The sequence below is a fragment of the Salminus brasiliensis genome, chromosome 10 (genome assembly GCF_030463535.1).
Source record: "Salminus brasiliensis chromosome 10, fSalBra1.hap2, whole genome shotgun sequence".
NCBI lineage: Eukaryota > Metazoa > Chordata > Actinopteri > Characiformes > Bryconidae > Salminus > Salminus brasiliensis.
In genome coordinates, this window is record NC_132887.1 from 17,899,358 (window position 1) to 17,916,527 (window position 17,170).

The window sequence follows — 17,170 nt, forward strand, 5'->3', positions numbered from 1 at the left end:
GAAGAGAGATAGATATAGAGACAGGGAGAGAGAAAGAGAGAGAAAGAGAGAGAGAAATGAGGTGGAGTCGAGTCCAAACAAAGACATCTGGCTTTACTTAATGCTGTGCAGAACAAAATCAGAAGACTATCAGAGCAAGCTGACAAGACACACACACACACACACACACACACACACACACACACAATCATGTCATTGTGTAAGTTAGGCAACACAACAAATGACTGTACTTTCAAATGAGGATAACATAACAGATGATATGGCCCCAGTGTGCCATCACTTGTGTCTCATCCCTGGACATGCTCTACTGCTGTAACCTTATCCCCACCCCCTTTTACTATGGGAAAACACACCTCCCTCTTCACTCTCCACGAATACAAACATGATCAATGAAGACTATCTTTATACAATACAGATAACCTACACACCTGTCTTCAGTCTGTTCAAAGGAATGTGTGTGGCTTGTGAATTCTGTGTATCAAGACAACCTCTCAACTCTTCATTTCACCACCTGCTCCAGTGCTGGCAAATAGTAAGGACATTTAATATGGTGATGTGTTTCTAATATATGCAGGTATAATGTTGTCAGGAGATGTTGAATGAATAAAGTTAATAAAGCCTGTTTTTGCTAAGCATGGGTACTCTGTACCAAACAAAGGTCTTACAAACCTCACAAGATGCACTAAGGTTAATGGTCAGGCGCTGGATACCATGTTTATTATGCGCAAAACAGAAGAAAATTCTGATTGGCAGCAGGAATGCCCTTTACACTAGGTGAAGCTTTCATGCCAAATTACAGAAGGATCATTAAAAGAAAGAAAAAAAAAAACCTTTATTAACCCTTAAATATCCCAGGCTTAGTACATACTGAGGTTCACTGTTCAGTAATAACACGTAAAACAATGCAAACTGAGTTATTCATAAGCTATTATTCATAAGCTATAGGACTTAAAAAAGGAAGCCAGGACCTGGTAGGTCCTTTAAGGTGTTACACCTGAGGGCTACTGTCGGATTATAAATAAACATCTGCAAAATCATATACATACAGTAGGGGGGAAAAAACAAATGTGCAAAAATGACTAGACGTCAGACCAACTTAAACAATCAAAAAAATCTTATATTCTATCATCAATGATACGTCAAGATTGATCTTTAGATTTTCCCATACAAGGACTGTTTCTGAGAACTCTCCTACCACAGTGACAATGTGTACTTCTATTGACATGACACTAATGAGGTATGAGCTGAGCAGGTAAGCAGTGCAGCATTGCAACACTACTGCACACATGCACACACAAAGCTGTCAGGGTGATGTGTATTGAAGTTGACGGCTGGAGGTGCTATGGAAACCTTTATGAGAGCAGCGAACTGCACACTGAAACAACAGGTCAGGATGGAGATGAGAAGCATTACAAGGTATGTGAATGCATGTGTGGGTGGGTGTGCTTGTTTGTTTGTGTGGGTGTGTGTGTGTATATGTGTATGTGTGGGTTCTCAGCATGCTCTTCAGCGCGGCAGGTGGTTGTAACCCAGGGAAAGCTGTCAGTTGCACGGCTAAGCCGTTGTTGCCACGGGGACGGCAGCTAGCCAATGGTGAGAGACCTGATTCCCCAAAGACAAACAAGAGCAAACATAATCATACCTTACACGCACACACAAATATGAACACACACACCCACAATTTCATGTGTGAGTACAGTTTCACAAACATGCATTCCTTTAACCACACTCACACACTCACATACACACACACACAGACAGTGTTTGAGACTGAATGGAAAGCGTCATGTATTTGCACAGCTCGCCTGAGCGTGTTTCCCATGACCGTATCAACATTTACTAACAAGAGTGCAGCCAGGATAACACGCCTGAGAGAAATAAAAATCCCCCCAGTGACAATGAATACACACCACACATACTCCAAATGAACGCACACACAGGTACTGGATTTTTCTAGGCATATGAAATATATACAAATGAAATCAATATAATGCAAAACTGGCAACATTACCCATCACCTAAACTGGCACCCATTATTATCAGTACTAATGGTGTCATGGAGTCTAATGGAGTCATATTGAGTGAAGGGTGATAAAGAAGAACTTCACCACTTTTCTTTCAACAGTATGCTAATTTACTTTGGCATGCACTGACAGTGTCATATTATGCAAGATAACACAAAACACAAGGACCTGCTGTGCAGAATTCACAAGTGAATGTGTATAGTAACACACACACATACACGCACACAGACCATACTCTTTTTTCTAGGTACATTAATAATCTTCATTAGAGGGTAAATCAGTAAAGAGCAAAGAGGGTAAGACAAGAGTGTGGAGGGGTTTTTTTTGTTGTTGTTGTTTTACAGATAGGTGATTAATATGCTGTCCATACAGGTACACTCTGCACCCCACCACCCCCCACCCCCACCCCCCCACACACACACACACCTTGTTTATTAAAACAATGGCACATCCTGCAAATAACACTGTCCTGTGCCTCATCTCAGCCACCACCACTCCAGTCTACCTCACTCCATTCAGCACAGTTTTGATACCTTCAGCAGATAGAGAGGACATTTACACTCACTCACTCTCTCTCACTCTCACTCTCACACGCACACACACACACACACATACACGGGCGCGCAGATATATGAACCCAGCCTAAACGTTTACAGTATTCCTGCTGCCTTACAGTAATCTATACTCTTAGGGTGATTATTGCTCATGATGATTCAGCTCAGTTAATGAGTTAATAAAACCGACCAGTCCATAAACACATTCTGTCGATAGTCGAGCTGAACCCACTGCTTAAACGTACAGTCATTACGCGCTACGGCAGCAGTGCAGTCAACTGCCTCAAAACAGCTGATTAGTACAGAGTAGTCCCGCTGAGCCATGGCCACCTACACACACACACACACACACACACACACACACAAGCAAGCAAGCAAGCAAGCAAGCAGAAGCACACACATAAGCACGCGCACGGAGACATGCAGACAGTCAAACAGTTGTTCCTTTTCCACAATCATAGTAACACCTCCAGTCCTCGGCAATAGACCCCGTTTACTACACTAACGCATCAATTACGGCTCGTGAATTTTCTGCTACAATGCTAAATCCAACTTTTGTGTAGTGTGTGTGTGTGTGTGTGAGAGAGAGAGAAACACAGAGAGAGAGAGAGTTACTCTGCCACACAAACACAGTAACAGCACAAGTTCAGTCAGATGCAATAGCCATAAATAACAAGACCACGCCATGCGAACTTTCTGCCAGAACTGAATGAATCCCCTCCTCGTCCTCTCAGGGTCTTACCGCTAGCCTCGGGCTGTCCGTGTCGCGCGTGCTCACGCCGCGGATGACCCCGGCTCTCCAGTTCCAGCGCGAGATCCCGCCGAGCTCCAGCGACTCCGAGCCGCTCGCGCACACGAAGCGCCTGCCCACGAGCTCCGGTCGCGCTTCCATCGCCATTTAAGCCCCGCGAAAAGTGCGGCGAGAGAGCCGCGGGAGAGAAACTTCCAGAGAAGCGCGTTCTACCGTATAATCATATTTCTTTAATTAAATAATAATTTATATTAAAAATAAAACAGACTAATTAGGTTACAGCGCAGAATACTTCTTATGTGTCAGAAAAGCTGAGGGGGGTGTTAAATTCCCTGCCTGGGTCCTTGTGCGAAGGTGGGGAAATCGCTCTGATTTACACTGGGAGTAGTAACAGTCATTATGGCTCCCTCTCACTCACTCACCCTCTCTCTCTTACTTACTCACTCACTCAGTGAAAACACACACACATACACACACACACACACGCACAGTCACACAATCTCTCAGTAGGCTATGTGTATACACACACACACACACACATACAGTCACCACACACTCTCAGTCACACATGCTGTATTCATCCGCCCGCGCTGAAGCACGCAGGACAGACCGCAGCGGGCAGGACTTTGTCCATCCGCCAGACAGAGTTCACTCGCAACGGGAGACTCATTTTACTCCATTACTATCTACACGAGATAAAATAGTCCCTCGTCTAAAGTACATTTATACATTTAGGCATCGCGGGTTTGTCCTTGTCGACCAACACGGGTGTCAACTAAACACCGATGCTTTAAATGGTGCTTTTAAAACTGTAAACCAGCTCGGTTCGCGGGACTGAATCATGGCTAGATTAGCGTTTGCACTATTAACTCCTTACTGACCGAGACTGGGTTTGAAGTAGCCTCACATTGCCTATTACATAGCACGGTGCCAACAGGTTAATGTTAATTATTTTAAGGCAAGTTATTTGTATCAGCTCCTTGCAGTCCTTGCAGGTGCACTGATACATGCAGAATGCAGAGAGTAATAAAGAGACTAATTAGATCAGATGATAGCTGTAATGAAACTTCATTTACACATTTAATGTCGGGCCGGAGGGTGGTGGGATGAAAACAGACACACACATGTTCTGTCTGAAGTGTTTTTGCAGTGCAAATACAAAAGCAATTGTTCACGTCCCAATTTATCACGACCCCCATGATTTGGGGGTAATACATGTTTAAATACTCTAACCACTGTGTTTAGGCCACAGAGGATCAATGTGAGTTGACCTAAGAAACATATTTATCCATTTTTATAAATTACACTTCCTCATTTTATAACCTCGAATGCTCAACATACATAACCCAAATATTTCACAAGCATTTGTATCAGCTGCTATATCTGCAGTGAAATGCATTAAGATGCATAACCGGTTTACTGGTTCTCTGGTTCTAGGTCTCTGGGTCTGGGCAGAGAAAAATGAATGACATTTCCAAAACCCCCTTCTACTGCATGCTGTGGTAAACAGAAACACTCCAAACCTCATATGTAATAGAGGGCATCAATGTTTTTTTCTGAATGCCAGTAAATTCTCTAAAGAGTGCAGCTGTGAATGATGCTACAGGTAACCTCACCAAAAATACCCTACTCAAACCACCAAACCAGGCTGCTTTAGTGGTAGTAGCTTATAGGGCGTAGGAGTGTTAGTTGGCTATAGCAATATTCATATTTCAACTCCTTAATCAACCTCATAATAATTCAACAAGTGATCCAGTATTTTTTTTTTATTTTTTTTTTTTATTATTTGTTAATTTTTTGGTGTGGGGTTGGGGGCATGATTGTTTACCACAGGGCAGGATACCTGCAAAAGCATGTTTCCCCTAGATAAAAAAAGAACAAAACTATTCAGACCTAAATTCCTAATATTGGCATGGCACAAATGACAGAAATAGGACTAAATAAGAAGTATAGTTCTCAGGGCAAGTACTGAGCAAAAATAGTTGCATATTCAGTCAGAATAAGAAACTATTACTGTTACAATCATGCTGAATATGTATGAGTTAAATGTTACTGCATGAGTGTTACTGCAAAACCAGAAAGTCTTAATCCACTTGATGGCCACTCCTGGTAATGTAATCACCATGTCATCTCGTTCATGCTACTTGCAGATGTGCCAAGAAAAAAAAAAAAAAACAGCCCAACAAAGTCATCCAGCAACTACTTGCACAGTCATTGCCACGCCACTGCTCGTTGAAAACGTGAGACTCACTGACTCAGAGCTCTAACTGCTTTCTCTCACTCACACACACACACACACACACACACACACACACACATACACACACACAGCTACTAAATGAAACCTTCGCCACACGTCTCAGTATTAGTCTGCTGTGAGTAAAATATCCCCTAGGGGGGTTACCAGTATCTATTCTGGCGCTCCTACAGGGCTCCCTCAGCACTGATTAGCCCCTTTAATCACTACTTAAGCACCAAGGCCAGAACTTAGGATCCGTAACGCAGATCTGCCCATTCATTTCTGTGACATCCTACAGCGGCCACAAATAGTTAACTGCCTTTAAAGCCTATATACATTTGCAAGAGTCATGAGGGAGAACAAATCTACATCTTTATATTCTATATCTTTATTTTTTAAAAATAAAGATAAAAAATGTTTTCGCTTTGAAATTAACTACAGCCTTAATTTCCAAGCACACGTTTTATACGTCATTGTCTTCTGATAGTGATACACCAATTATCAAGCCCGTGTCTTTCAGCCTCTTTCCTCTAGATGTCGCAGTGCTGTCTGCTCCTCTGGCAATTGCGTCATTACAGTGTAATTCCCGCCTGATTAATTGAACGCTGCAGTTATTGTGCCATCTAGTGGTGCTCTGAAAAACTAATACACACCTACGCTAGAGACGACTTGAACATATAGGCACAGATATACACCACACGGACAAAAGTATTGGGACACCTGCTCAATTATTGATTCCTGCGAAATCAGGAGTATTACCTGACTTTATCCTGCTTTTGTTGGAGTAACTGTCTCTACTCTCCAGGGAAGGCCTTCTACTAGATTTTGGAGCATTGCTGTGAAACGTTACTTGCAATGATTTGCATTCAGTGACAAGAAGGTTAGTGAGGTCAGGGTGTTGAATGGTCGACTCCCAAACTCTCTCCAAAAGTGTTGGATGGAGCACCATCATTCCAGAGAACACGGTTCCACTGGCATTAGGCTCATGTTTATCTGCGTACGAGAGTCCTATTCTTTTGGCAATGCGTCTCTATATGGATTAGACAAGCTGTGTGTGTGTGTGTGTGTGTGTGTGTGTGCATTTGCAAATCCAAGTCAGCAATAGGTGCAGCTTAAATAAGCTGCGTTCAGTCATTAGAAGGGGTGTCCAGAAACATCTGGACATATAGTGTACATATGGACTGGCTGTTCCTCTCAGGTGCGGCGATGCGTCCACGAGTCCTCCATGTTAGGGCGGTCTAGGTCCGCTTGTAAACAAATGCACGTGTAATGAGACATGATAGCCTTTTCTATGTGTTTATTTTGAGGAATCAGCCAAAAAACATTCTGCATTTAAAATGTTCAACCCTGAAAGACCACCAACTGCTTACAATATGTATATATTTATATCATATACGTTTGATTGTTTCTAAAGGAATTGCCCAAAAAACTCTTTCACTCTCTCACAATAGTGGATTATCTTTTTTATTAAGTATTATTTTATGACAGAGCAATTCTAATGAATGACAAGTCCTGCTGTGTACTTATTTCAACTCACAAAATCAACAAAATGCAATTTGACTAAGAGTGCAAACTTTTCCATACAGCTGCATATGCCTAATAAAATTGCACATTTGTTAAATGGGAAAAATACGACACTGCCTTTGAAAAACGCCAAAACGCCAGTACTACAGCTACAATTCTCAGTGGATATCACAGCATCACGTTGACCACTGAAGATGTAGATTACTGAAGATTACTGCTGTAACTAACGGGTGTCTGGATCCTGCACGCATGCGCAAACTGAATAGTCATTCGCTTTGTATTCTCTATATTGCGAATGTAAAATGAACAATATATATTTAAAATAAATTTATAAAAAAGTGTTCCCACCTTGTGACTCATCTGACGTCATTCGGGGCGTCACCTTTCTAAGATCTCCTCAACTTCTCAGCTTTCTTCATTTCAGGGTCTGCACTTCCTGAGAAAGGTAAACAAATGGAACACCAAACGCCGAGCTGTCAAACTACCCAAAATGTAACCCGAAAACGGGCATTTAGAGGATCAAAATGCCTGGACAGAAACGCAAATACAACGTACGCTTTCCCCCTGTGAGTAACATTTTTTTTAACGCAATTTCGAAGTTTTTGCGACCTTTGTTTGTAGCCTAACCTTCCTCAATTCAACCAGGGTCGCATCAAGAAAATCATGCAGAAAGATACAGAGGTTGGAAGAATGGCCACGGCCGTTCCAGTCATCATTTGTATCCTTTAAAAGCGTTATTATATCTAAGTAATGTTATTCCAGTGCCTACCGAAGAGATGCACCCCCAATGCTAAAGTGTGCTCAGTTGTGTTCCATTACTTTAACCCTAAGCTAAAGCTTTGGAAATGTTCTTGATCTCCTTCCTCACCAAGACCAGCTTAATCACCCAGTCAAAGAACAGCAGAGTCATGTCTGTCAACCACATGTGAGTGTTAAAAAGTCCATTTATCCAGCAATGCATGCATGTATGCATGGTTTGCGCATAATGTGCTTAGTCTACACCACCTTATATGTTGTCCATGCTCTCTTGAATGAATGTTTTCTGTAGGAAGCAGTGTATTGAGTCTGAGAAGTTGTTCGACTTTCTGAAGGACCTTGCAGAACAGGCCGGTGGCGCACCCACACCTAAAGAGGTTAAAGCCAAGGGCAAGTGTCCAGGGCACAGGTACAGAGCACTGTGTGGTCCAGCCACATGCATAGCATGTACATACTTTTTACACCATCACGCTCTCCGAAAATAAAGATATTCATCTAATGCAGGATTATAGACAATAGACATAGACTTTATACAAACACAATCATTCTAAAAGCGGTGTATCATGTACTAATTTTAATTGTTTACTAATCACCTGAGTTGGTTTTGATGTGTTGGTGAACCGTTTTTTGAAGCGCACTTGTGGAAAGTGATGTGAGGTTCCTATTCCGTTGTATCAAGCTGGGACTTTGTTAGTTGCTTGAGAATGACCTCCAAATTAAATAAATGGAGGGGAACCATGAGCGATGCCAAAGAGGAACCTTTTATCCAGTTCTTTAAACCTTTTAAAGGTTCTTCAGTGACATCACCCAAAGAACCAGAGCGAGTCCACCAAGACCATATTGAGTCTGTTCTGATTTTTTTTTTCAACATTGGTTGATAAACAACATAACACACCCAGTGGCGCCCCAATATGCAACACAGGGCCCAACAACTCCTAACAATTCTGCTAAAATACTTACAATTTTAGGGCCTCTGTCAGTTGCATTAGAATAACCCCCCCCCCTCCCCACCACCTCTCCCTGAAATTTTTGTAACTGTCTGTTTGCTGTGCATTTCACGTTAAAACTCTCGAATATTTTCATTGCAGAAGGAAGTGGCATAACAAGTCTATCAAACCCATGTCACCTGAGAGGGAGGACGTGCACAGGAGGGCAAACACTGAGCCAGCAATCCACAGTGACTCATCTAGTGTAGGAAACCCCTTGATAACGTTGATTACGAAGAAATCTGTTCCTCACATTCCATGTGATGTTAGCTGTCATAGTCTAGTTTTCCAGACACAGGGTGAGACTGGTTCTGATTACGCTGCCACTGGGTGCTCTCTAATGGAAACCTGTGTCTCTGTGGATGAAATGGTCCATTTGTCTTATTTAGCAAATGATATTGTGTTTTGTCTTTTTTTTATCAGGAGTCCGAACTCGTCATCTGCTTGGAGACCCCTTCGCCTTGATTTTGGCTGCTGGAATAGTGAGTCTCATCCATTCATTAACTCCAGTCCTCTGTATGTGAAATGAAGGATCCTCCTACCAATCATTTGTTGTGCAACATACAAACTTGCAAAAAAGTTATAAATGAGAGGTGATCTTCATATATCATGTGTTTGTGATATACTGATGATTTTATCCTTGATTCTTGTAGCAGTGTGTAGCTCCTACTATTCACCTGACAGAAAAGTGCAGCAATATTTATGAAGACCCAACATTTTTTTTTTAATATTTCCCAGAGAAACCATTTTAATTTGTACATTTTTTGGTAATGTTTTTGACGTGGAAATGCAATTAAAATGTGAAAAAAAACTAAATGAAAGCCACAAAAGGCCTAAAATTGTTTAGAATTAATAGATATTAAAACAAAAAAAGTATTTAGTAACATAGCAGTGCATTCTTGTGAAAGTACACATGATTACTTGATGTTTATGTATTTACTACGTTTTACACCCCTATATATTGAAAAATGACTTTGTTTATTCTACCAGGGTGATTTTTTTCATTTTTTCTGTTGGATTCATAACTGTTGTGTTGGTTAACGGTTCTTAAGTGAGTCAAACGCCATTTTTAAGCTGTGGGTTAGGTGCATACTGCAAATATGACTGGCACTGTCAGAGTGTAGTACAGCTCACTTCTGTTACCTTCTGCATTAATAATGATGTAATCTACAGACTCCATGCATATGGCAGATGTATTTTATAGCTTCACATGTCCTGTAACATGTTTTAAAATGTCCAGTTCTCTGAATGTTTAATGAAAACTTGCAGTTCCTGCTCTTATTACCAAATTATAACCAACATGACTACATCACAAATACAGTGTATATACAGTAAAACACATTAAACAGTGGACAAACCAAATAAGTGCATCAGCTGTCTTGAAGATGATACAAGGGCAATTTTATTTTAAGAAAGTGGATGGCGCAGTTTCACGTGTTTACAAATTGTGGTGCCGATGTAAAATAAATAAAATCCAATTTCTATAAACCTACAGCATGTCTTCTTTTGCACCAAGAAATATTTTTTAACATCATGAAATGAGTACGTTTTTTTCTGTATTAATGAATGCAGCAAGACGTTTCATTTGAGTGTCATCCTGAGAGCCATTCATTCATGGGAGAATAAAAATAAGACAAAAACCTATTGAGGGAATGAATACAGTACTTGAAGCCTCAGGTGAATATAAAAGCAGTCATATGAAGGAATGCCCACTTGTGCCTTTTGACACAAATTTCAACATGGTCTATTCCAGAGCATGTCAACACCAGGTGTGAGGACCTACTGCGTTTCAGGTATATCCTGCCACAACACACCTGAGCCAGCTCATCAGCTAAGAATTAAGCCCTTCCTGAGGTGGATCAGATGATCTGGGGACAGAAGAATACCCAAAACTGTGGAGGATACAGGGTCCTCCAGACAAACAGTGAAACCACTTGCCTATTTAATACAAAGGACATAGGCCATTTCAAGCTTGATTTCCTTTTAAGGAATAAAGGTAGCTGTAAATCATAACGGTTATGAAAATTCCATATGATATGATGACAAACAAACAGAAATAAGCCAGCTTCTGCTAAAAATGTAGTCATCTCATACCGATCAGCAAGAAACTGATTCATTTAGTTATCAGTTTCTGTTTATTCTTCTTTTCTCAATCCCCCATGACATCCTTAGGTCTTAGTCATAGATCACTAAGAGGGGAGAAAAAGCCATAATCTTTGGAAGAAAGAAATGTAGGAAAAAAGGCCCCATTTAACGCTATACCTCTGCAAGCCAGGGTAGAGCGCCAAACGGATAAGTTACCATGCTACAATAAAAAAAACTTTAATTTATTACACACATATGCAGATAACACAACCCTCCCTGTAATTCCTATTCTCCTTTCGTTTTCTTTTGTGATGTTTGGATTTTTTTAAGCCTCAAAAATCCAAAGCAGAATGGAATATGTAGAGGAAGGAGCAATGCTAAGTCTCTTATTCAGTAGAGTCACATTCCACTGCTCTCATTTGTACATGTGGACAAGAGGAAAACAAACAAAAAAAAAAGTAGCAACGGATACATCTGGAGCTCAGCAGAGTCGTGCGCCGTATCCAAACGTCTGTTTGATGGCCTGACAATAGTACCGCTGCCAACCCTCTCGTGTGCGGTCCTCCTCGCTCTCAGGCACAGCCCGACACTCCACTTTCAGCTCTGTTTCGTTTCCTTTGTCTGTAAAAGTCAGGGTCACTGTCGCATAGTGCTCTACATGCCCACAAAGAGAGAAACATCAGGAAAGAAAAGGTAAGAGGCCACTCAAATAAGAACTCATTTATGCTGTTAAACACTACACATAGTTATATCAGAATATTACGACCACCCCCAGTTTGGAATTAACTCTGCCTGGGACGTGTCACATACCACGTGACAAGGTTTGCTGCACATGTAAATAAGTGAGCACAGCAGTCAGTTCTATCAGAGTGCAAAACGATCCTCAGAGCCACAGGACGTGATTTGACTGATGTCCAAAAGGGTGTGATAATAGCCAGGTAAAGGGTAGTTGCATGTTCTAGAGCAGTCATTTACATTACATTTATGGCATTTAGCTGACGCTCTTATCCAGAGCGACTTACAAGGTTACTCGTATTACAGAGGTGGGCCAATGTAATGTTAGGAGTCTTGCCTAAGGACTCTTATTGGTGTAGTGCAGCATAGTCACCCAGACCGGGAGCGAAGTGGTGCTATTGATGCTGGAGGGGGAACAACAACTCCGGTGAGTGGAACAGAGCAATCGACATGCCACAGTGGACCAGTTAACCACCATAATGAACACCTTCTGTCACCTAAAGCAGTCTATGCCACGACGTCTCGCTAGCTCCATCCAAGCCAAGGGTGGTTAATCCCACTATTAGGTAGATGGCCACAATATTCTGATATGACTGTATTTTACATGTTTAGTCTCTTACCACTTGGCCATGTGTTGTATCTCCATTTCATAACTATCTTCTCCTCAGGAACCTGTAAAAAGAAATTACAAAGACATCAGCCTCTTTATTCTGTACATTTTTAGTTTTGCTGAGGCAATGCGCATATTCACATATTCTGCTACCCAGGTACTGGGCCTGCATTTCTAAAGCAAAACACGGAGACATCTCACCAGCTCCTGGAACTCTCCAAATACATTTCCACCCAAAAGGCGGAACTTGCCTCCTTTTTCCGGCTCAACCACCGCAGCAGTGTGTGTAAACGCCTGCACCATCTTTACATCGAAAAACACACAAAAATGACTGCTTTTGAGGATTCACTACAGCAACATCAAAGGAAAGATATTTCTGAGCCAAAAATGAATAGACAACAGCAACAAAGAACTCTTCCCATGTGTTATAGGATGGGACCAGACTGACCTCCTGGTTGAGGAAGACTCTGTAGAGGTCCTCTGGTGAGGTGAGGAATGTATCCCTTAGCGAGAACTTGCAGGTAGGAATCTTTACCCCAGTGGAAATGGGAGCAGCTGTGCTGCTGGAACCAATCTGAATATAAAATTTACACAATTACTGTCTACTACTATGTAAACAAACATGTTATTTGATTCTTGATTTAAAAGGTCCAACATGCTAGCAAATGTAACTACCTGAGTTTTGTCCATTTTGACTTTAGCCTGAGATGTCTGCTGTTTGGTTACACCATTGGCTGTAGGCAAGATCATACCCTGTGTGAACTCTGTAACACAACACAACTGAAAGGTCAAGACATGTACATATCTATACAGCTATAAGGCTAACTGACAGATTCCCTCTTGCAAAAAGAGAGACGTAACCTAAAAATCAAACTCTCTTTTTGGGTTAATTATGGTAAAACACCCCAGTCCTGGTAAAAGCCCTGAGGTAAACACTGAATAGTTAATAATTTAAATATATACCATTTGCACTGTCTGAACAGTTCTATATATATATATATATATATATATATATATATATATATAAATAACAGTTTCTATATGATATTTTCATTTTTTTGTAGAATGACAATACGTACAGGCACAAACCAAAATGCATCTCCACAAAAAGTCTCTAGAGCAGTGTGCTGTGTTCTAACCATCTGATGCCATGACTAACCGTAAAACAATAATAAACCAAGATACATTCACTCTTAAAAGATTTTTCCCCTCTTCTTATGGGAGCCAGTTCATTAGCTTGATACCAAGCCTTGCATGTGTCCCTTTGACATCAAGATCAGTTTGCTGGTTTTGCCTGTAATGAATATAGTTAGGATTTAGAGAGATACTCCCATCGTATTGGTGTGCTGCCATTTACATTGGGCCTACTTTATGCTGGGATTTTTATATTTTTACAAACTTACCTTTGAACGTAAAATATTTAAATTTAAGATATAAAAATATATTTCCAAGAACATAACTGCAATATGTGTAAAAAAACAAACAAACACTGTCAGTGAAACAGTGACTGAGTAAGTAAGTGAATGACAAACACGAAAACTAAATTGGGGAAAACACTGAGGTTGCATTTCTTTTTGCTGCTGTTTGTGTTGTCGCTTAGCCAAACAGCTAAACTAGCAACACATGTATGAACATGATTTTTAGCCTACCGTGCTACAAGCCCATATTTTGGAGCGTATGCTTGTGATGAAAAACTCTCTAGACCATAGGGAGCAGCAGAGATTTCTCATTTTCCTCATTTCTCCTTTTTACCGTTAAAGGTAATCCTACTGATAGAGCAGTATAGTTTACAGGCAAGAGTGGCATGCTCTTCTGCCCGTTTGAATCATGCAGGAGAATCTACAGGAGTAACTAAACTTCAATATGCTTATTATTATTACTATTATTATTATTTATTTATTTATTTTTTTACATCTGAAAGTGCATTTTTCAATTTGAAATTCACATTTTTTTGACAGCCCTACTAATGTTTATTTATGAGAATACATCTTACCTGTTTTGAGAAGACCCACATAACTGTCAAGTGCCACACGGACTTTATCTGCGCCTTCTTTCTTCATCAGGTCAAACAGTGGCGTGTCAGGCTCATCTTTACAAAGGCTCACACCAATCTGTGCTCCCCCAGAAACAAAAGCCACAGTGAATAAACAACTTGAGATCAGTGCATTGGAAAATACATGGAAAATATAAAGCAAATAATTCCTGTACATTGTTTTAAAAAACATTTTATGCTCGAGCAATGCAACTGTCCTACGCAAAAAAAAAAAAAAAAAAAAAAACATCACAAAAAGGTTCAGGCCCGTCATGTGCACTGCATATGGATTTTGTTGTGCATTTTGACAGAAAACATTGGCAGTCTATCAGTGTTTAACAATATCTGGCTCAAACTCAGAGTTAATACTTTTCCACTAACCTGATACACACAGTGTATTCTACTTAGCCCAGTATGGCATCAAAACACATCTTCCGTCACTTTTTTTTTTTCTTTTTGTGAAAAAAATCTCTAAAGAATTATTACTATTATCATATCATACAAACTTATTGTAGACTATGGCTCTTGTTTAAACATAACCACACCACTACAATGTGATCTCATACAGTTGAATTACTTTAGAGCAGAATTTGGTCATCACTATGCTCCACTATACATGTAGGATATTCAAATATTTACACCACTTCTTGGCAAAACATCGGAAAATGAAAATTCTACACACCAAAAGTCACACCAGATAAATGTTACTTTTTCTAGAAATTCTAAAAACAAAACAAAATAAAGAAAATAAATGTAAATCTATACTAGATTTGTTGGTCCATCTGTCTGCCTTATCAAGTACTTAGTAACAGGCCTGCACTGCTCATGAAAGCACGACCTTTGACGGAGGTCATCTGATTCTACCATAACTCTGCCTGTTTTAGCGCTGATGGTAAAGCAAAGCTAAATGAGGTAGTTTGTGTGGTCAGGAACATTACAATCAAACCTGACATTACGCAGGTAAACACAGGAACTCTTAAAAAATCTCCAAACTGAAGAGCAGCTTAACTTAATGAAAACTCTAGTGTGGGTAAAAAGTCTGAGGAAAACGAATGTGTTACTGCCAACAGTACGTTGTTGTTGCTGCAGCCTTATGTTAGATACATGAGTGCATCTAAAAAAACAACATTAACTTACATCAAGATCCTCCATATCGTTTTCATCTGAAAGGTTTGGAACTTCAATATTTCCTTTATATTTTATTCCCGATTTTGACGTCCCTGCAGAAAAAACAAAGAGCGTTTTAAAACAATGGGACAGTATATGCATTTAACATATACTCATCATAATCATTAATCACATTATTAACAAAAACCATTCAAAATGAATAAACGTGCATCACCGGCTGTTTTCTATATTCTGCTACAAATGACATCTTTGACCAACTGATGGCTTGTCTCTCACCTTTCCATTTGGCCTTCAGGTTCCACTCGTAGAAAAAGATGAGCTTCCCTTTGCGGTTGTTAATGGAAGCCTCACCTTCCACCTTTGTCACCTCCGTGACCTCACACTTGCCTTCCTCACTCTCTACATTCAATCCCACCAGCAGCTCTTTTAACTTCTCTGAAGACCAGTTTGTGGCGTCCCTCTCCGTCCTGCCCAAGAAAGCGACAATGCTTAGGGTTACCAAACCAGTTCTTGCAAGAGCTCACTGACTACCTCGTCTTGACAGCATAGGAGTGTAGAGCCTTTTAAAGCAGTACAGAATAATAAACACTGAAACAATGTGCAACAGCACTACAACAATTAATGGGAGAACAACATCTGTCCAGTTGTGGATAATGCGGCAGAAACGTCTGTCAATCAAAACAAAGCTTATGTGAAAGATAAATTGGCAGTGACTCCATCTTTCATCGCCAACACCTTGCTTTGCGGTACGTAGCTAAATGGATCCACACACAACACAGTTCGTGTAACACACACATCGCCCTCCTGTGGGGTTTATTCAAATATGCCGTGCAGACGCAAGCTACTGTACATGCCGAGACGCCATGTGTCCCAGTAAGTGAGTAGCTAAACTGTAGCGTAGAATAAAATATTACTGAATTTACTAGAAAGTTGGTTCATGTCCGCAACCAGGGACAGAAACAAGGAGACCAGCCTTGGTTCCGAGCATCGTTGCCTTTACTACAGGCAAAACCTTGTTCTCAATGTTGCTACAGTCTCCATCTGTCCTGCAGTGTGCTGGAAATCAGGGATCACACCCAGTCTAGTCATCAGGGCTTAGATTTATTTCCTGACTCGGTCTACAGCGACTTGAGGATGTGTAGCAACCAAGAGGGTCCATGGCATGAATAATGCCGCTAACAGGGCTAGCTAGCTAGCTAGCAACTCAACAACGAAGCGACCTGGAAAACTCCAAAATACCGAGACTTCAACAAACACCCCACCAATATGTCTCGCTGTGCTGAGCGGAACACCGGAGTCGCTGACGGGCGTTATGTGACTGTTTTTAAATATCCGTTAGAGCTGATGGTGTTCCGACTGGTTCTCCACCACGCACGCTCGCTTCAAGATGGCTAACACAGGGAGGCTATACACCGGCTCCGTCTCTTTATCTCACCAGTGCCAGTTGTTGACATTCGTAGCGTCCGCTCGTTCTTCCACGATCCATCGAGGGTCTCCTTCTCCCCACTTTGCCATGTCTGACCAGGAGGCCGATAACGTGCGGGTCTCGGTAGCGGCGCGCGAAGCGGAGCGCAGTGTAAGCTACTCTCACGCGACTTCTGGAAGTGTCTCGTCTGTTCACGCGCCTCCGCGTTTACTGCCCGTGGAAATTACTGGAAACTGACTCGTGTGTCACCGTCAAAAACCTCCGTCGATGCTCCAGAGCGGCTGGACTAGTGGTCCGAATTCGTTTTGGGTTAAAAACCA

At 41.1% G+C, this 17,170-nt stretch overlaps 3 protein-coding genes across 6 annotated transcripts in view; 1 reads left to right on the plus strand and 2 right to left on the minus strand.

The window, feature by feature from the left end:
• jmjd1ca (jumonji domain containing 1Ca) overlaps positions 1-3,745 on the minus strand; it is a 64,479-nt gene extending 60,734 nt beyond the window's left edge. The window contains exon 1 of one of the 2 annotated variants that reach the window (XM_072689563.1): positions 3,321-3,744. In XM_072689563.1, the coding sequence (XP_072545664.1) occupies positions 3,321-3,476 (156 nt within the window). In that variant the 5' untranslated portion in view covers positions 3,477-3,744. Of the gene's footprint in view, positions 1-3,320 lie in introns of both variants that reach the window. The other variant, XM_072689564.1, reaches the window with a different exon arrangement.
• A 3,798-nt stretch (positions 3,746-7,543) lies between these two features.
• LOC140564267 (dr1-associated corepressor) lies at positions 7,544-10,322 on the plus strand. 3 transcript variants are annotated; one of them, XM_072689560.1, is made up of 6 exons: positions 7,544-7,658; positions 7,738-7,810; positions 7,924-8,017; positions 8,141-8,257; positions 8,937-9,039; positions 9,258-10,322. In XM_072689560.1, exons 1-6 carry the CDS (start codon positions 7,617-7,619, stop codon positions 9,297-9,299), a joined length of 471 nt encoding a protein of 156 aa, XP_072545661.1. In that variant the 5' UTR covers positions 7,544-7,616; the 3' UTR covers positions 9,300-10,322. The 3 variants fall into 3 exon arrangements, with proteins under 3 accessions (XP_072545661.1, XP_072545659.1, XP_072545660.1); XM_072689558.1 differs by having other exon boundaries at positions 8,937-10,322; XM_072689559.1 differs by having other exon boundaries at positions 7,930-8,017; positions 8,937-10,322.
• ahsa1b (AHA1, activator of heat shock protein ATPase homolog 1b) lies at positions 10,219-17,069 on the minus strand. Its single transcript, XM_072689557.1, has 9 exons — positions 16,860-17,069; positions 15,701-15,891; positions 15,434-15,516; positions 14,258-14,375; positions 12,940-13,028; positions 12,713-12,838; positions 12,466-12,567; positions 12,275-12,326; positions 10,219-11,573 (listed from the first exon to the last, which is right to left on the minus strand). The coding sequence occupies exons 1-9, from the start codon at positions 16,937-16,939 to the stop codon at positions 11,401-11,403; spliced, it is 1,014 nt and encodes a 337-aa protein (XP_072545658.1). The 5' UTR covers positions 16,940-17,069; the 3' UTR covers positions 10,219-11,400.
• Between the last annotated feature and the right edge of the window lie 101 nt (positions 17,070-17,170).